This window comes from Aquarana catesbeiana, linkage group LG08, assembly GCF_042186555.1.
Source record: "Aquarana catesbeiana isolate 2022-GZ linkage group LG08, ASM4218655v1, whole genome shotgun sequence".
Classification (NCBI taxonomy): Eukaryota; Metazoa; Chordata; class Amphibia; order Anura; family Ranidae; genus Aquarana; species Aquarana catesbeiana.
Window position 1 is genome coordinate 266,417,504 of NC_133331.1, and position 20,655 is coordinate 266,438,158.

The 20,655-nt window shown below is 44.0% G+C and overlaps 1 protein-coding gene across 1 annotated transcript in view; it reads left to right on the top strand.

The window, feature by feature from the left end:
• Nucleotides 1–20,655, top strand: part of LOC141106409 (cobalamin binding intrinsic factor-like) — a 68,292-nt gene that overhangs the window by 13,180 nt on the left and 34,457 nt on the right. The window contains exons 3-4 of the mRNA XM_073597176.1: nt 13,749–13,898; nt 17,677–17,829. Of these exons, the coding sequence (XP_073453277.1) occupies nt 13,749–13,898; nt 17,677–17,829 (303 nt within the window). The remainder of the gene's footprint in view (nt 1–13,748; nt 13,899–17,676; nt 17,830–20,655) is intronic.

Genomic DNA, 20,655 nt, shown 5'->3' on the forward strand with positions numbered 1-20,655 from the left:
CCAGAGGCCATCAGGTTCCCCCAGCAGAGTCCCTCCTTACATCAGGTGCCCCCAGCAGAGTCTGTCCTTACATCAGGTGCCCCCAGCAGAGTGCCTTCTTCCATCAGGCATTCCCAGCGGAGTGCCTCCGTACATCAGGTGTCCCCAGGACAGTACCTCTTACATCAGGTATCCCCAGCGGAGTGCCTCTTACATCACGTGTCCCCAGCGGAGTGCCTCAAATCAGTGCCCTCAGCGGAGTGTTGGCAGCAGATGGAGTGTTGGCTGCAGTCTAGCTACATCTCCTCAAGAGTGGTGACAAGGGGGAGAGGTGTGTGGGTGGAGGCATGGTGACTTCAGGCTGTTACAGGTGTTACAGGTGTTACAGGCTGACTTGGAGAAGGCTGTTACAGGTGTTACAGGTGTTACAGGCTGACTTGGAGAAGGGTGGAGGCATGGTGGTGATTTGTGGGTGCAGGCATGATGGTGACCTGGGGGGTGCAGGCATGGTGGTGACTAGGCCAGAGGGGGTGCAGGCATGGTGGTGACTTGGGGGAGGGGGTGCAGGCATGGTGGTGGTTTGGGGGAGGGGGTGCAGGCATGGGGCAAGGGGGATGCAGGCATGGTGTTGACATGGGGGGAAACGGGTGCAGGCATGGTGTTGTCATGGGGGAGAGGTGGGTGCAGGCATGGTGTTGACATGGGGGAGGGGGGCAGGTATGGTGGTGACATGGGGGGAGGGGGCTGCACTTATGGTGGTGATATGGGGGGAGGGGGCTGCAGGTATGCTGGTGATATCGGGGGGAGGGGGCTGCAGGTATGGTGGTGATATGGGGGGGTTGCAGGTATGGTGGTGACACGGGGGGAGAGTGTTAACCAGGTATGGTGGTGACACGGGGGGTTGGGGGAGGGGGGAAGCAGGTATGGTGGTGACACGGAAGGAGGGGAAACAGGTATGGTGGTGACACGGGGGGAGGGGGGAGGCAGGTATAGTGGTGACACGGGGGAGGGGGGGGAAGCAGGTATGGTGGTGACATGGGGGGAGGGGGGAAACAGGTATGGTGGTGACATGGGGGGAGGGGGGAAACAGGTATGGTGGTGACATGGGGGGAGGGGGGTGCAGGTATGGTGGTGACACGAGGGGAGGGGGTGGCAGGTATGGTGGTGACATGGGGGGAGGGGGGTGCAGGTATGGTGGTGACACGAGGGGAGGGGGTGGCAGGTATGGTGGTGACACGGGGGAGGGGGTTGCAGGTATGGTGGTGACACGGGGAGGGGGGAAACAGGTATGGTGGTGACATGGGGGGACGGGGTGCAAGGGGGAGCCAAGACCATCAGTGCACTGTCCCCAGCCAGCGGAGCCATGGTCCTTCCATCAGTGTGACTGTGTCCCCGCTCATTGCAAGGGGGGAGCCAGGACCATCAGTGCACTGTCCCCAGCCAGCAAGCCCCAGTCCTTCCATCAGTGGAGCTCGTCAGACACACGGGGCGGAGCGGAGGGTTGGCGGCAGCGGGCGGGTGGAGACTGAACATTTCCTTGTGTTCAGTGGAGAGCGGGGAGGGGTCGCCAATCCCTGTAGCCAATAGGCTTCAGTGTACAATAGAATTTTCTATTTGTACACTGGAGAGAGAAGCCGATTGGCTGCCCCTCTCCTCTGCACTGAACACAAGGGGAAACACTCATGGAGGCAACGGCGGCCATTTTTGTGTAGCCGTTGCCATTTTTTGCCAAAAACATTCCCGATTTTCTCGGGACAAAACCAAAATCCCGGGAAAACAATCGGGACAAGCTTAAATCGGGACGAGGGTCCCAAAATCGGAATTGTCCCAGGAAAATCGGGACTGTTGGCAACTATGCCTGTGTTCTCTGCTTCCATGGCCAGGGTACGATACGAGCAGATTTTGCGGTTCATGCACTTCAACAACAATGAACTCTGTCATCCTCGTGGAGACCCTGGATACGATCGGCTCTACAAAATTCGGCCCCTTGTAAACCACTTCAACCAACGTTTTGCAGACTTGTTTAATCCCCATCAAGTTGTCTGTGTTGATGAGTCCCTGATTAAGTTTTCTGGCCGCTTGTCATTCAAACAGTATCTTCCTAGCAAGCGTGCCAGATATGGGGTCTGTATAAGCTCTGTGACAGGGCCACAGGCTATACATGTAGTTTTATGGTTTACAAGGGAAGAGATAGTCACGTAGAGCCGACAAACTGCCCTGACTACATAGGAAGCGCTGGCAAGATTGTGTGGGACTTGGTGTCACCCTTATTCGGAAAGGGGTACCATTTGTATGTGGACGATTATTACACGAGCGTGCCACTTTTTAGTCACTTGTTTGATCATCAGATTGGAGCATGTGGCACCGTGCGATCTAATCGCCGGGGCTTTCCCCAGCGGCTTGTAGATTCCTGTCTTAGGCTGGGGGAGAGAGCCTGCTTGAAGTGTAATAACTTGCTCGCTATGAAGTGGAGGGATAATAAGAATGTTTTCGTTCTTACCTCCCTTTATGCAGACATGACAGTCTAAATTACTACGGCGACTGGTGTTGTGGAGAAACCTCTCTGTGTTCACGAATATAACCAAAATATGGGAGGGGTGGACCTCAACGACCAGTTGTTGGCGCCGTACCTAATTGCCCGTAAGGCCAGACGCTTGTACAAGAAAGTGTCTGTATACTTATTTCAATTGGCTTTGCTGAACGCATATGTGCTATACAGAGCTTCAGGACAGACTGGATCCTTCCTTAAATTCCAGGAAGAGATCGTCAGAGCCCTTCTGTTTCCAGACGGTGCTCCACCTCACCTTCCCAATCCAAATGCAGTAAGCCGGCTGCATGAGAGGCATTTTCCTTATGTCCTCCTGATTACCCCTACCCAACGAGCCTCCCAAAGAGAATGCTGTGTGTGTAGAAAGCGCGGATATAGGCGTGACACCCGTTATTTTTGTCCCTCCTGTCCTGACAATCCTGGTCTTTGCATTGGTGAATGTTTTTAATGCTACCATACACTAATTGAGTATTAGCGTAGAGTACAGCATTGCACAGACAAGGACACACTTTCACAGGGTCTCCCAAGATGCCATTGCATTTTGAGAGACCCGAACCTGGAACCGAACCGTTACAGTTACAAATAAAAAAAATTAAAAATAGTTGTTGTTTTATTGTTCTCTCTCTCTATTGTTCTGCTCTTTTTTACTGTATTTTATTCTGCAATATTTTATTGTTAACCTTTTTTTGTTTTCAGGTACGCCAATCAGCTGCAGCGTGGATTTATTTATCTTAACAGCAACAGCGTTTGCTTCCACGATACATAAAGCCATGACTCCAGCGCTGTCGGAGGTGATTTCACTACCACAGTTAAAAAAAAAGAGCATATATGCCCAAGCATGGGGGCCGCAGGAGTGGAGGAGCGATTTGTTCCTAACTTTTGGGGCAGATGCCCCCATGCTTCAGTATATATATATATATATATATATATATATATATATATATATATATATATATATATATTTTAGGCACAGGTTGCGTTTAAAAAATGTTTTTTTTTTAATATTTTTTTTTATTTGCTTTGCAGGTATGGTAAGTTTTACTGTTATACTGTAATGTTACTTTGTTTTATTGTTAACCATAATTTGCTTCGCAGGTACACCATTCTGCTGCAGTGCGGATGTATTTATCTTGACAGCAACAGCGTTTGCTCCTACGATACATAAAGCTGTAACTCCAGCGTTGTAGGAGGTGATTTCACCACCACAGTTAAAAACAAAATGGTGCATGTATGCCCATCATTAGAAGTGGGTGGATGAAGGGAGGTATTCTAATGGTGGGCATACCCACCGATCAATCTCTTTTTTTCGTTCAGCCCACAGGCTGCATGAAAAAAAAAAAGATTACAATATATGCCTAACAAGGACCAGCAACGTACTGGTATGTTGCTGTACTTTGAGTGGTTATACCAGAATGATGCCTGCGGGTTTAGGTATCATTCTTTTTAGCCAGCGTTCAGCTTTCATGTAAAAGCAATCCTAATGGCTAATTAGCCTCTAGACTGCTTTTACAAACAGTGGGAGGGAAAGTGTCCCCCCCCCCCACCGTCTTCCATGGTTTTCTCTGGCTCTCCTGTCCCTGAGAATGTTATTCCGCCAGCTGGCCATAAAGCTGATCAGAGACCAGAATGGCTCCAATCATCTCTGTGGCCTAAGAAACCGGAAGCTACGAGCATTTCATGACTTGGATTTAGCCGGCTATAAACAGCGCCATTGGGAAATTGGGAAAGCATTTTATCACACCGATCTTGGTGTGGTCAGATGCTTTGAGGGCAGAGGAGAGACCCCAATTTAAAAAAAAAAAAAAAAAAAAAAAAAAAGGAGTACCTCTCACTACCTATTGCTATCATAGGGGATATTTACATTCCCTGAGATAACATTAAAAATGATAAAAAAAAATATATAAATGAAATGAACAGTTTAAAAATAAAACAAAAAAGCAAAATAAATAATTAAAAAAAAAAAAACACCTCTGTCCCCCCCTGCTCTTGCGCAAAGGTGAATGCAAGCATCAGTCTGGCGTCATATGTAAACAGCAATTACACCATGCATGTGAGATATCACCACAAAGGTCAGATCGAGGGCAGTAATTTTAGCAGTAGACCTCCTCCATAAATCTAAAGTGGTAACCTGTAAAGGTGTTTAAAGGTTTTTAAAAGTGTATGTAGTTTGTTGCCGCTGCACGTTTGTGCGCAATCTTAAAGCATGTCGTGTTTGGTATCCATGTACTCGGCCTAAGATCATCTTTTTTATTTCATCAAACATTTGGGCAATATAGTGTGTTTTAGTGCATTACAATTTTAAAAAGTGTGTTTTTTTTTTTTTTAAATGCGTTTGAAAAAACCGCAGCGCAAATATTGTGTTGACAAAAATGAAACACCCACCATTTTAATCTGTAGGGCCTTTGCTTTAAAAAAAATATTTAATGTTTGGGGGTTCAAAGTAATTTTCTTGCAAAAAAAATTTTTTTTTTCATGTAAACAAAAAGTGTCAGAAAGGGCTTTGTCTTCAATTGGTTAGAAGAGTTGGTGATGTGTGACATAAGCTTCTAAATGTTGTGCATAAAATGCCAGGACAGGTTAAATGACCCCATTTTGGAAAGTAGACACCCCGAGCTATTTGCTGAGAGGCATGTCTAGTCCATGGAATATTTTATATTTTGACACAAGTTGCGGGAAAAAGACAATTTTTTTTTGCACAAAGTTGGCACTAAATGATATATTGCTCAAACATGCCATGGGCATATGTGAAATTACACCCCAAAATACATTCTGTTGCTTCTCCTGAGTACAGGGATACCACGTGTGTGAGACTTTTTGGGAGCCTAGCCGCGTACGGGACCCTGAAAACCAAGCACCGCCTTCAGGCTTTCTAAGGATGTAAATTTTTGATTTCACTCCTCACTGCCTATCACAGTTTCAGAGGCCATGGAATGCCCAGATGGCACAAACCCCCCCCCAAATGACCCAATTTTGGAAAGTAGACACCCCAAACTATTTGCTGAGAGGTATGGTGAGTATTTTGCAGATCTCGCTTTTTGTCACAAAGTTTTCAAAATTGAAAAAAAAAAGAAAAATGTATTTTTTTTTCTTTTTTCAATTTTGAAAACTTTCTAGTCACACTTACAACAAGTAAGATAAAGGAAGGCTTATCGTAAACTGGCTTGTCCGCTGACTGGTCACGTCACATCCGCCCGAGCGTTCCAGGAGTTCCAGGTGTTCCAGGCATGGACTTCTTACACACCACAGGAACTTTCTTCCACCTCCACTGCTTCCCAGGGAACCTGAACGCGGCGGACCATGCAGGAGTAAGGACTCACCAGTTTAGGATAAGCCTTCCTTTATCTTAGTTTTTGTGTTTTTAACTGTCGTCTTTAATAAACCCCCTGTGATACTGCACTTTGTTGGCACTTCCCCCTTCCTTCCTTCTTGTGTGAATACTTATGTACATGTTATTTTGTTTCTTACTTTTTATTTTAATAAATTTGCAAATATTTCAAACAAACTTCTTTTTTTTTTGTTTAATAAATTTTTATTGAGTTTTTATGAAAGAAAGTAATTATAAAAAGAAACATTTATGTCACAAACTGGGTTCAAACATTAAGAGAAGCAAAGTCAGTTTCAATGCTCTGAAATGTACAATAAATATCAAGAAGCCTGAGATACATTAAACAATTCTGTATATTCAGAAAGGAGGATGAGTGTCAATGTATCAATTGGGTAGAAAAGAAGACTTCTGTCTTTATAAACATAGAAATCAAAATATAAAAACAAGATGAAAAACCTTGCTGCAGTTAGGTAAGAGAGATGTAATGTAACGAACAGAAAGCATAAGATGCAGAAAACTTGATAATAGGAGAGAAAATGAAAAGAGGAAAAGGGGGGATAGTAAATAGGATAGGGGGTAAAATGGGAGGGAAGAGGGTGGGGGGGGGGGAGTGCTGGCATACATGTGCGAAATGTTGAGTGAACAAAATTTTTTTTTTTTTTAAGACGATATATAAGTAGTGAATTTATGAGATCTGTACAATAATATCCTTGTATGTAGAGGTGGACTGAAAATTTACCCAAGGAGCCAAAGTGGCTGAGTGTTTTTCTGAAGTCCCTTTGCTGTTATGGGTAATACTCTCCATGAGTTGAACTTCATCAACCCTCTGCAACCAGGTCCTAATAGGCGGAATTGCCACTTGGCCCCAGAAGGCGGGTATTAAAGCTTTGGCTGTGTTCAAAAGATGAGGAATGAGTGGACGCTTATATGGGCCTATGGAGGTTGCAGAGGCATGAAAAAGGACAGTCCACGGGTCCATGGGCAAATTGACCTCCGAAATCTGTGAAATCAAGTTGCAGATGGCCTTCCAATAGGGGCGAATGAGTGGGCAAAACCACCAAATATGTGCATGAGTGGCTTCGTTCCCACAGTTCCTCCTGCACAATGGGGAACTGGCGGGGAACATTTGGTGAAGTCTAACGGGGGTATAATGCCACCTAGTGAGTAGTTTATAATTGACCTCTGCCATCTTAGAAGCTAGGGAGGAAGTGTGGGCCAATTGTAATATCCTATCCCTTAGATTGTCCGAGATGGGAGAACCCAGATCAGCTTCCCATTTTGCTAAATAGGGTGGAAACTCAGGATTTTGAAGGGCAATAATAGCTCTATAAAATAGAGAGATACTACGTAAGGGAGGGTCTTTTGGGTAGAATATATCTTCTATTCGATTTAGATCTTGCAAACCTCTAAGCGGGTGAGGGAGAGAGCTTAAGAAACATTGTAGTTGATAGTATCTCCATTTGTCTAGAAATGAGGCAGGTTTGGGGTCAATAATCAAATGTAATGGTTTAAGTGTATTGCCACGGAGGACGTGATGTAGTAAGAGGGGTTCTCTGGGTCTCCACGCTTGGAAACCGGGGTCTAGTAAACCTGGTAGAAAATATTTGTGATTTAGAAGAGGTGTTAAAGGAGAGTTATAACCCCATGAGAGTTTTTTATGTAGGGCGTCCCATATAGCCAATGAGGATATAGTGAGTGTTGAGGTGGAACGGTCAAGATTCCTGTAGGAGCGGGGTATCCAAGGGACTACCGAGAGGTCAGCGCCGCTCAAAAGACATTCAAGTTGAACCCATAATTTTGAATCAAGAGCATACTTTCAGTCGGCTATCCTAGAAAGGACAGCCGCCTGATAATACGCCTTAAAATTAGGTAGTGCCAGTCCCCCAGACATCTTGGAGCGAAATAGTATCTCTCTAGATATCCTGGGGTGACCGTTCCTCCAAATAAAACGGGAGATCATGGTTTGCAAAATGGTGAAGAACCCCACTGGAACCCCTAGTGGGAGCATTTGGAAAAGAAAGAGTATACGGGGCAATATATTCATTTTAATAATATTTACTTTTCCTAGCCAGGTATGAGACAGATTGGACCATTTTCGTAGATCTTCCCTAATCCTGTTAAGCAATGGAATGTAGTTGTGTCGGAAAAGGGAGTGAAGGTTGGGAGTGAGGTAAATACCTAGATATTTCATATGTTTTGGTTCCCATCTAAAGGGGAAGAGAGGTTTCAGGGAAGACACCTCGGATTGGAAGAGGTTAATGTTTAAAATTTCCGATTTTGATAGGTTTATTTTGAAATTAGAGATTGACTGAAAAACGGAAAATGCTGACATTAGGTTAGGTATGGAGATACGGGGTTGTTGAATAAAAAATAATATGTCGTCAGCATATGCTGCGTATTTATGGGAACTTTTACCAACTCGAATACCTTGAATATCATCATTGTTCGTAATTGTCGCTAGAAAAGGTTCCAAGGTAATAGCAAAAAGGAGGGGGGACAGGGGGCATCCCTGCCTTGTACCATTATGTAGAGCAAAAGAGTCACTCAGCGTCCCGTTGATTCTGATTTGTGCTGTGGGGTTAGAGTAGAGGGATAAGATACGGTAGAACATCTTAGGACCCAGTCCAAAATGTCTCAATGTCATTCTAAGATAGTCCCAGTCCACCCTATCAAACGCTTTTTCAGCATCAGTGGAAAGGAGTAGGGTGGGCTGGGCGCTTCTCCGAACATACTGAATTAGGGAAATCGCTCTGAGGGAATTGTCTTTTGCTTCTCTATTGGGAATGAAACCCGATTGGTCTTTGGAGATCCAGTTGGGCAGTAGGGGGAGTAGGCGATTCGCCATTACCTTGGCAAATAATTTGATATCTGTATTTATTAATGAAATTGGCCTATAACTATTACAGAGGGTAGGGTCTTTATCAGGTTTAGGGATGACAGTAATGTGAGTGGAGAGGGATTCTGGGCGTAAGCCTGAGGATTGGGAAACTGAGTTTGCATAAGCTGTAAGACGGGGAAGCAAGATGTCACTGAATGTCTTGTAGTATAGAATAGTGAACCCGTCCGGGCCGGGTGCTTTTCCAGAGGGAGTGGACTTCAATGCAGCCTGAAATTCCTCTACCGAGAAGTCTGCCTCTAGTTCTTTAAAGATTGATGCAGGTAATTTAGGTAGTTTAGCTTCTTTTAAGTAGGAGAGCATGCGTTTACGTCTCTCTTCCTGAGGTAAAGAGGATAAGTCATTTTTGACATTATAGAGATCTGCATAAAACTCCTTGAAGGCCTTTGCTATGTCTGGGGTTGCATGCGCGAGCTCTCCTGATTGTAGTTTAATTTTGGGAATAAAGGACTGCGTTTGTTTAGCTTTTAATGACCTAGCCAATAACCTACTTGGTTTGTTTCCCCATTCATAGTATTTTTGTGATAAGCGTTGGAATTTTCTCTTAGTGTCTAAGTTAAGAAGAGATTTTAATTCCTCTCGTTTAAGTGTGAGTGATTGGAGATGTTCATTATGAAGAGACAGTTTATGTTGTTTATCAAGAGTAGCTATTTGTTGTAGGACCTGTTCGAGTCGCTGACCATGCTCTCTTTTCAATCTAGCACCAAGTTCAATGAACCGACCTCTAATAGTGACCTTATGAGCTTCCCAAACAATGGAGGGGGAAGTATCAGAGGGTTTGTTTTCCTTGAAAAATTGTGAAAGATGAGAGGACATTATGGAAACCTCGGCTTCATTAGTTAGAAGGGAATCGTTGAGTTTCCAGTTATTAGTGCGGCGTGGTAGAGAAGGCATAGACAGCGTCATCGAAACAGGTGCATGATCCGAGATAGTTGCGGTGCCTATGTGGGCAGACTGTAAGAGGGGGAGGTGAAAGTGATCTAGAAATATATTGTCAATTCTGGAGTATGAATAATGTGTTGTGGAGAAGTGTGAAAAGTCTCTTTCTTTGGGATGAAGGAGGCGCCAGACATCCATAAGTTGGAGGTCCAAGAGTCTTCTTTTAATAAATTTCAGGCGTTTAAAGGAGATATTAGATCTTCCTTGGGACGTGTCTAGTGTAGGATCTAGGGACATGTTGATATCACCTGCTAATATAATAAGACCTTTGGCAAATTGTGATAATTTGGTTAGGATTTTTGATAAAAAGGTAGGTTGATTTTGGTTTGGGCAATAAACGTTTGCTAGAGTACATTGAGTATTACCGATGAAACCCTGGAGGAAAAGAAAGCGGCCCGAATCATCTGCTAGCATGTCAGACAAACGAAAGGATATACTTCTGCTAAATCCAATGGCCACTCCCTTAGCTTTATTAGTGTCAGATAAACTGTAGTACCATTGCGGAAAAAGAGGTGAGGTCAGTTTAACTGGTGTTGTATGAGTTAGATGTGTTTCCTGAAGAAAAACAATAGAACAAGCGGCTTGTTTTAGTTCACGGAATGTTTGGTGCCGTTTAGCTGCGACATTAAGACCTCTAACATTATACGATAGGAGTTTCAATGTAGTCATTGTTACATCTAGGTAGAACACTTCAGTCTATGCTTCCATGCATGCCAGCAGGGGAGAGGGGGGGGGGGAAGGAGGAAGAAGAGAGAGTAAGGTAAGAGATAAAGAAAAAAAAAGGGAGAAAGGAAGAGTGAGCTTATAGAAAAATCATATACATGAATTAAAGAACTTTTGGGAAACGTATGAATAACACGCAGAAATCTGCAGTGGTCCCATTGGGGAAAGAGAGATCGAGCGGCCATCCAAAACCTTAAAAAGGGATTGGGTAAAATAACTTCTAAGGCCGCACGTCCTCGTCAACCCCAGAAGGAGGGGGGGACTGGGTTGTGTTGTCGGGGAGGAGCAATATAAGAAACGCGCCCCAACAACGTTCGGCCTTTATCATATAATCAACTTGTAATTAAAAATAGACAAAATTAGTTCCAGCTAAGTAAAAATAAGAGGTCATGTAGGTAGAGGCAAAAATCAACTTAAACCTTGAGAAGCCTACTGAGCAGCATAAATTGTAGACCAATACTGATACATCAACAAACTAACAAAAGAACATGAAAGGAGATCATTGGTCAAACTAAACATAGGTCAGAGTTTATCAAAAATAGTCAGGTAAGTGTACAAAAAAAAAAAAAAAAAATTAACATTTGAATTCTGGCTTGGCATCAATTTGCTGTAGGAGATTAAGCCTCTGTACTGGTGAATCGTGGTTGAATGAAGAAAGGGCAAAGGACAATGTTGCGCAGTTCATCCATTCTTTTGTGCAGAACCCGGTAGAGAGGAGCGACTTGCCTTTGAAGGGGTTTTTCTCCAGACTGAATCTGTAAGATTCGAGAATTTAGGAATGGAGTTTTGCCAGCCTGAGAGTTCCAAGGGTGGAAGATTAAGAGCTTGCAAAAAGGTTGTAAGTTCTTCCGGGAACCTTAGTGTGTGGGATCGGCCATTTTTTGTGGCAATCAGGCAGGCTGGGAAGCCCCATCTATATGTGATCCCTTCTGTGCGCAAGAGGTCAAGAAGCGGTTTTAGAGCTCTACGCCGGTCTAAGGTGTCTTTGGGGATGTCTGGAAATATGGTGATGGTCGCCCCATCAAAATCTATGTTAGGCAGGCCCCGCATCTTCATCATAATTGCATTTTTATCTTCGAAGTAATGCAGGCGACAGATAACGTCTCTGGGTTGGTCAGAGTTAGTATTGCGGGGTCTCAGAGCCCGGTGTACCCGGTCAAAGCGGAGTGGTGCGGTGACAGGATTACCCATAATGGTGTTGAAAATTCCTCGTATTGATGGTTCTAGGTCACTGTCTCCAGTAGCCTCGGGTAGGCCTCTGACCCGTATGTTGTTTTTTCGATTGCGGTTCTCGAGGTCTTCGAGCTTGTATAGGGAGGCCCGTTGAGCAAATGCTAGCTGGGTAACAGTGTCTTGCAGTTCTTTAATAGCTAGAGCTTGGGTGTCCTGCCGTTGCTCCGTCTCCTCCACTCTGACTAGGATGTGGGACATGTCAGTCCTAACTGCAGATATCTCTTTTTTAATAGATTTTTCCAGGTTATGAAACATGCCTGCAAGTTCTTTTTTAAGACCGCTCATCAGCGTAGATATTTCGGAGCCAGCAGGGGAACCTGGGTCCTCCATGAGATCGGAGCAGTATGAAGAGGCTGGAGAGCTTCCCCTCACAGAGGCAATGTGAGATGAGGGAGAGGCGCTTAGTCTCGAGGTTCGGGCCTGAGTGCCGCGTGCGTTAGACAAATATTGTTGAATAGAGACTGCAGATATTGAATTAGACAGTGACCTTTTGCCAGATCTTTTACCTGCTGCGGAACGAGATTTAGTTGATTTGGAAGGCATAACTGGAACTGTTAGGCCGGTAGTCGTGTGGGGCACTTCGCATCTACATCTGCTCAGTGTCAGTCATATTTCTATATACTGTGGTTGCTTGTAAAGGTTATAAAGGAAAAAGAAAAAAAAAAAAAAAAAAAAAACTTTTGCGGATATTGAAAGTCCCCCCTCAGCTGTAGATCAAGGGGAGAACTGATTGAAGTAGACTCTAGATGAATAGGTGCATTGTTTGCATTGAGCAAGTAAAGTTACAAATGTGATTAGGGAGTATTTGGAGTACAAAGATGGCCGCCGACCTCCGTGGGTAGGCCGGAGCCTCGGACTTTCCTGACAGGCTAATCCGGCCGGGTGAGCACCGATAGCGCGGAGGTCTCGGGTGGCTTCTTATGGGCCCATAAACAAGATTTCCCACTAATGGGGGGCCGACCGAGAGGTGGATGTTAGGTGGAGGAGTGTCAGGTACTCACCGCTGTGTAGAAGGCGAAATATGACGGAGCGGTGGGCCGTTGGGTGGCGTCGGACCTCCGGGGGTCGGTGTGTCAGAGGAGGGATCTCCGGATGGAGGATACCGGGGCGGAAGAATCCCGAGTGCGGGCTGGATGCAGTGCAGGAGCTTCTCGGGGGTCTCCGGTCCGGAGCTACGGAGAACGGGAGGCTCCGGATGCCAGGTAAGGCCCAAGATGGCGGCGGGCGTCCGAGGCTCGGACTGAGTTGTAGGCCCCGAACCGCTTCCAGGGGTCAAAAAGGGCCAAGAGGGTTGAATATTCCCCAGGGGTTGTAGCCATGAGTGTCCAGATACCCCTGAAGTGTGTAAGTAGCCACGATGGGATGAGGAGGGGCAGGGATGGCTTTGGATGCGGATAGCCTAGGCAGAGCAAAGGCAGTGCACGTCCTCCCTGTTGAACGTCCAGACACGCCCCCCTTCAAACAAACTTCTTTCCCGTTGTCATTATGGGGTATTGTTTGAGGTATTAAATTTTGAGGAAAATAATGAATTTAATCCATTTTGGAATAAGGCTGTAACATAACAAAATGTGGAAAAAGTGAAGCGTTGTGAATACTTTCCAGATGCACTGTATATGTAAGGCCAAAACATTTTTTTTTTCATTTTAGAGTAGGGAATGGCTAGAACACCTGATCTCTTCTCACTTTTTGTTTTGTAGACATCTTTGAGGACAAAAGATGTTAGATTAGATTAGATTATTCCATTTGGAAGATTTCCAAATGGAATATTTCCCCTTACCTCTTCTTTTGGTGCACAATATGTCCCCTCACTGCAACAAATGTTCCTATTGAAAGATTTCCTTCACTTCCTGTTCTGGTGATAACTGTAAAATGCAACCATCTCTTTTAGCTCAAGTGACAATGGTGACTAGGATGAATCTTCCCAATTGGCCCAATTTCTAAAACTAACAGAATTTGTTTTATTGTCCCCTTTACCCATCTGGGGAAAATGGTGACTGAAGAGTGGATCTCATCCTTCGTATTCTTCTGGTTATATGGCCAGCTGTCCAGTCTTTGGTTGGTTGTCTTCTGGGTGATTCATTTTGGTCTTCTCTCTTTCTCTGTAGATTTGTCCTTTACCTCAGGGAAAGTGGCCCTTTATGTTCTGGCTCTTCGCTCTTCGTGTGTTGATCCCAGCGACATCTCTGTCCAAAAAGGAAGTATTAATCTCGTCCAACTTTTGGAGAACAAGACTCGTGAAGAGCTGCATGCTTTTGGTAAGTTCTAAAAATGAGCTCTGGTCAAAAAGAAACCTTAACAGTGTTAAAAAAGAATGTATACTGTAGCTGTTTTTGTATATACTTTATTAATCATGGCCAGAAAAAATTGAATTGGTATACTAGTTTGTCAGGTAAATATAAAATACTGCATAGGAATATTAGTAGTCTTCTGTCAAGCCAGTAGCTGGAGCTTTAGAGTCCTTTTCATATTTTCCTTCATTTACCACTTGACCTCCAAAAGGTTTGACCCTCTTCATAACCAGGGCATTTTTTTTGTACTACTTTAACTGGCAATTGCTCAGTCATACAACGCTGTACCCAAATTAAATTGATATTTTTTTTCACAGAAATGGAGCTTTCTTTTGGTGGTATTTGATCACCCCTGGGTTTTTTTTTTTTTGTTCTATAAACAAAACGAGACCAAAAATTTTGAAAAAACCCCCCAATATTTTCCACTTTCTGTTAAAAAACACATCCGATAAAATCAAATTTCTTCATAAATGTAGGCCAAAATGTATTCTGCTACGTGTCTTTGGTTAAATAAAATCCCAATAAGTGTGTAATTAATTGGTTTGTGCGAAAGTTATAGGGTCTACAAACTATGGTATATATGTTGGAATTTATGCAGCTATAGACGCTATACTAGTAATGTTTTTTTCAGAGAGAAGAAACAGCCAGATCGCAGTCTTTGTACAGAGTTCTATGTGTTTGTAAACACAGAACTCTGTGTGTGATTGACAACAACTGATAAGCAGGTATAGAGGCAAAATCACTTGCTGAAACCTGCTGACAAATCATATGGGTCAGAAGGGGACACGCTCACGCACGCCCAAAAACCTGGAAACACGCAGTGACATACGGGTACATTGCCTAGACTGTAGCTACCGCCTGCCCACAGTAAATGTATTGTGGACGTGCATCAAGTGGCTAAAAGGTAATTGTCTACAGGGTTTAACAGCTTAAAGTGGTTGAAAACCTCACACATGAAACATGAACAAAGCATATCCCTCTATAGAGTGTACTTGTCTCAATTAACCACTTCAATACAGGGCATTTTCACCCCCTTCCCGCCCAGGCCAATTTTCAGCTTTCAGTGCTGTCACAATTAGAATGACAATTGCAGGTCATGAGACGTTGTACCCAAATTAAATTATAATTATTTTTTTCCCACAAATAGAGCTTTCTTTTGGTGGTATTTGATCACCTCTGCGTTTTTTATTTTTTGAGCTATAAACTGAAAAAGACCGACAATTTTGAAAAAAACACAATATTTATTACTTTTTCTTATAATAAATATCCAAATTTTTTTTTAAAAAAACAATTTTTTTCCTCAGTTTAGGCCGATATGTATTCTTCTACATATTTTTGGTAAAAAAAAATTGCAATAAGCGTATATTGATTGGTTTGCGCAAAAGTTATAGCTTCTACAAAATAGGGGATAGATTTATGTCATTTTTAATATTATTTTTTTTTTTTTACTACTAATGGCGGCGATCTGCGATTTTTATCATGACTGTGACATTGCAGAAACTTTTGACACTATTTTGGGACCACTGACATTTATAAAGCGATCAGTGCTATAAAAATGCACTGATTTACTGTATATATGTCACTGGCAGGGAAGGGGTTAACACTAGGGGGCGATGAAGGGGTTAAATGTGTGTCCTAGGGAGTGATTCTAACTGTGGGGGGAGGGGACTGATGAGGGGAGGAGACCGATCGGTGTTCCTATATACAAGGAACATACAATCAGTTCACCTCTCCCCTGACAGGATGTGGATCTGTGTGTTTGCACACACAGATCCACGTCCCTGCTCTGTGATGAGCAATCGTGGGTGCCCGGAGGACATTGCGGCCGCCGGGCACGAGCATCGGGTTCCCAGTGATGCGGGGCGCGCGCTTTCCACAATGCCAGGAAGCCCAGGACGTCATATGAGGTCCACCCAGAGGGAGGGAGGGTTCCTGCGGCCGTCATTTTACTATGGCCCGGTATGGAAGTGGTTAAACGAGAACTATGGGTTTGGGGTTTTTTCCCACCTTCATACTTACCTAGGTGGATGCAGCATCGCCCCCCCACCGCCTCTTCACTGAGAACCGAGCCATCAAACACCGCCGATGGCTCACTTCTCACAGATCCCCGAGCGGAGAGCTGTTGACTGTAAGTCAGCAGCTTTCCTCTCTGCTCCTCCACACTCACTGGAGCACTCAGCTGTGGAGGTGGTGGGGAGCGGTTCGCTGAGAGGCTGAGACAGCCATCAGTCCAGGCACCTGGCGCATCCAGACTCCCCGGGACGGGATGGCACGGTGCCTGGACTTCAGATCGCTCTCTGCTGAAAACGGGTCATAGGAGTGCAAAATGAATTGCACTCCTGTGACCCTTAGGACAAGCCCAGCAAAACGAGCTTAGGCTGGACTTCTCCTTTAAGAGCACTAAGTATCACTTTTATCTGCTGCTTCGTTCCTCTGCTATCAACCTGAATCACGTCTGACATGTTTTCCTGATGGGGAGGGATTGACAGCCTCAATTCTGTTCCTGTGTGGAGGGGGGGGGGGGTGTCCCTTCTCTCCAATCAGCTGTCAGAGGTTTCCTCACTGAGCTCTGCAGGGGTTGACTTCTGCTCTCCACCCCCTTTTTTCTGAACTCTCAGACAAACTTTATAATTCAGCATTTTGAACAGATGTAGAGAAGAGAAGGCTGCAGATAGATGGGTACAACTTATGTAGGAGGATTTGTTAAATCTCTGTATATCACCTGTGGCCAGTCACTTCACTGGGTTATATGTAAGGGTTTACATTCACTTTACAGTGTCAATCAGCCATAGCCAGCTTGGTGTCAGGGAGCATCTGCTATTATGTCTGAGTAGCTATCCAACAGTGCTCAACATGTCCTTTGTCGTGTATTTAAAGTGGCTGTAAACCCTTACAGACCACTTTGTTCTACAGGTAAGCCTATAATAAAGCTTACCTGTAGCTACCCAGGATATCTCCTAAATCTACACGGTTTAGGAGATATCCCCTGTATTTGCATGTGCCGACGTCATCGGCACATGCGCACTGACACAAACTGAAGCAACGGCGCGTATGTGCCATTGCTTCAGTGAGTGTGGCGTTACTGTGCACATGCGCGGGAGTGACATCATCGCGGCTCTGCCAATCACAGTGCCTGAGCCGCGATACCCGGAAGTAACCCCAGGGAGTGATGTCGCCGGCCAGTGCTATGTATGGGCACCGCAGCGAGGGCTTCAATCTCAGGTGAGTATTACATAATGAGCTAGTATGCTATGCATACTAGCTTTTATGCCTTTTTATCTTTTTTTCTTTTTTTAAAGTGGGTTTACAACCACTTTAATGTTTATTTGTTCACATATAGCAAATGTAAAAAAATGTACTAAAACAAAAATTATACAACAGTACTTTGAAAAGATATAAAATTCACGAAAATCATTATAGTTTGCATTTCATTTAAAAAACAACTCCACACTCTTTTGGTGAGCTGTCGTGCCTATAACTGAGAGCTAGAGATGGGGGAACAGTGGAAGGGTATTAACGTCTAATAAACGGCACCCAAAACTAAGGCTTGCGTTGTACTTGGTTCCATAAATAGTGATGGCTTTGGTGCAAATTAAAAATATCACGTGTAAAGTATGACTCTAGTGGGGAAAAGTTTTCGGGCCTCTGCAGGATTATTTTTGCTGTCCAAACTGGAAAGATTTTCCTTGTGGGATTGATTATGAGTTTGTTAGAGTATATGAATAATCACTGATTCTTATTACAGAAAATGGGCCATCTCCAAATGGATTCGTAAAAACCACCTGGTACCAGGTGGGTCTTGACCTTCTCGGTCTCTGCACCATGTCCAGCCCTTATGCTATTTCAGCCGCACGCATTGTGGCCAATCAAGCTACACCAGAGGTGTGTGGTTTTGTAGGTGAGTATATGAACTGGACCTATGGTCAGATTTCTGCAATATCAAACACACCTAATATCAATGTATTTTGACAAAATTCTATTAATTATAAAAAGCCTGGCAGTGTACCCTAAATCTTGCAGTGCGCAGGCCCCAACTCCCAGGCTCTCAGTGTATAACTTACTGCTGACCTCACTGCTGACCTCTGCTCTCTCTGCGTTAGTTGCTTCTGATCTCTTTTCTCTGTGCGTTACTAATGTCTGACTTCTGTTTTCTTTGCATTACTTACTCCTGACCTCTGAACTCAATGTATTACTTACTGATGACCTCTGCTGTCCACTCGTTACTTACTCCTGACCTAGTCTGTTCTTTTTTCGTTACTTGCTATTGATCTCGCTCTTGGTGTGTTTTGCTAATGTGTAACCTCTGACCTCTGAACTCAATGTTTTACTTACTGATGACCTCTGCTGTCCACTCAATATTTACTCCTGACCTAGTCTGTTCTTTTTTCGTTACTTGCTCCTGATCTCTGCTCTTGGTGTGTTGTTAATGTGTAACCTCCTACTTTTTGTACATTACTTACTCCTGACCTCTGGACTCCATGTATTACCTACTGATGACCTCTGCTGTCCACTTGTTACTCCGACCTCTGTTCTCTCTTTGTAATTTGCTCCTGATCTCTGCTCTTCGTGTCTTGCTAATGTCTGACCTCTGCTTTCCATGTGTTACTTCTGATCTCTACTATTCATGCATTATTTACTGATGACCTATACTACCCACATGTTACTTCTGACTTTTGACCTCCATGCATTATTTACCACTGATCTCTGCTCTCCTTGTGTTACTTACTGATGATCTCTGTTAAATATGCCTGACCTTTGCTCTCCATGCGCTCCACACTTCTGGCTTGACTTCTGCTCTCTCTGTGTGTCACTTATGACTGACCACTGCAATCCATGTGTTACTTACTCCTAACCTCTGTAATCTGTGTGTTACATACTCCTAAACCCTACAATATTTACATTGCTATCCCCTGACCCCTGCAATTTGTGCATTACTTATACCTGACCCCTGACCCCTGCACTCTGCGCATTACTTATTGGTGACCTCTGTTCTTTGTATGTTACTTACTTCTGATTCTGTGTGATACTTACTCCTGACCTCTGTACTCTGTGCATTACTTACTCCTGTTCTTTGTTTTCTGTGTGTTACCTGCTCCTGCATTACTTACTCCTGTTCTCTGTTTTCTGTGTGTTACCTGCTCCTGCATTACTTACTCCTGTTCTCTGTTTTCTGTGTGTTACCTGCTCCTGACCTCTGTATGTTACTTACACCTGGCCCAATTACACACTTTTGACCCATAGCCGCATAGGCTGAGGTTTTATTTAACCATAGCCGTTTAGGTCACTCCCACTGTTACTGTAATTTGGCCACACCCACAATTTTCTGCAGAGCTATGCCTGCTTTGCATCTTAATGCCCAAGACATTTTGTCCATTACACATACAGAGTTAACATCAAAATGGTTGCCAGAATGACCAAAGACTCTGAAGGCAATAAATGTACTCACCGTTACTCATATAGAGAGCATGTGAAGGAGATCTGTGACTACCAAGCAAATGATCCTGTGCTCTTCTGGATTGGAGACATCAGAAAACCTCCCTAGAGGAGCCTCCTTCTCCATAGTGGCATCATGGGTTGCTATGACTATAGTTATGCCACTGTTTTAACCACTTCAGCCCCGGAACATTTGGCTGCTCAATGACCAGGCCATTTTTGGCGATACGGCAGTGCGTCACTTTAAATGACAATTGCGCGGTCATGCGACACTGTACCAAAGCAAAACTGACGTCATTTTTTCCCCACAAATAGAGCTTTCTTTTGGTGGTATTTGATCGCCTCTGCGGTTTTTATTTTTTGCACTATAAACAAAAGAAGAGCGCCAATTTAAAAAAAAAAACACAATATCTTTTACTTTTTGCTATAATAAATATCCCACATTTTTTATAAAAAATAAAAACGAATTTTTTCCTCAGTTTAGGCCGATATGTATTCTTCTACATATTTTTGGTAAAAAAAATCGCAATAAGCGTATATTGATTGGTTTGCGCAAAAGCGTCTACAAAATAGGTGATAGATTTATGGCATTTTTATTATTATTATTATTTTTTTTACTAGTAATGGCGGCGATCTACGATTTTTATCGGGACTGCGATATTGCGGCGGACCAATTGGACACTTTTGACACATTTTTGGAACCATGGACAATTATACAGCGATCAGTGCTATAAAAATCAACTGATTACGGTATAAATGTCACTGGCAGGGAAGGGGTTAACACTAGGGGGCGATCAAGGGGTTAACTGTGTTCCCTAGGTGTGTTCTAACTGTAGGGGGGATGGGACTGTCTAGGAGGAGAGAGAGATCGGTGTTCATACATAGTATGAACACACGATCTGTCTCTACTCCCCTGAAAGAACCGGGATCTGTCACGAGCGATCGCGGGAGCCCGGCGGTCATCGCTCCCGCCGGGCACTCGCATCGGCTCTGGGCACATGCTGCGAGCGTGCACGCCTCCGGCCCAAAAGGCGAATTGACCTAAGGTAACGTCGTTTCGCCCAGCTGTGCCATTCTGCCGCAGTAAAACTGCGGCGGCTGGTCAGCAAATGGTTTAATGATATGTGAACTCATTTCTAAGGTAATATTCAGAGGGTAAGACAGCATAGTTTTTTAATTTAAAATATGCCTAATTCCATTGTTAAAGAAAAATTCTGCAGTCCCAACTGGGAAAGTGTACTGGAAGATGACAACACTACAGCAGCAATAAGAGGCGACTGATGGAAAGAGG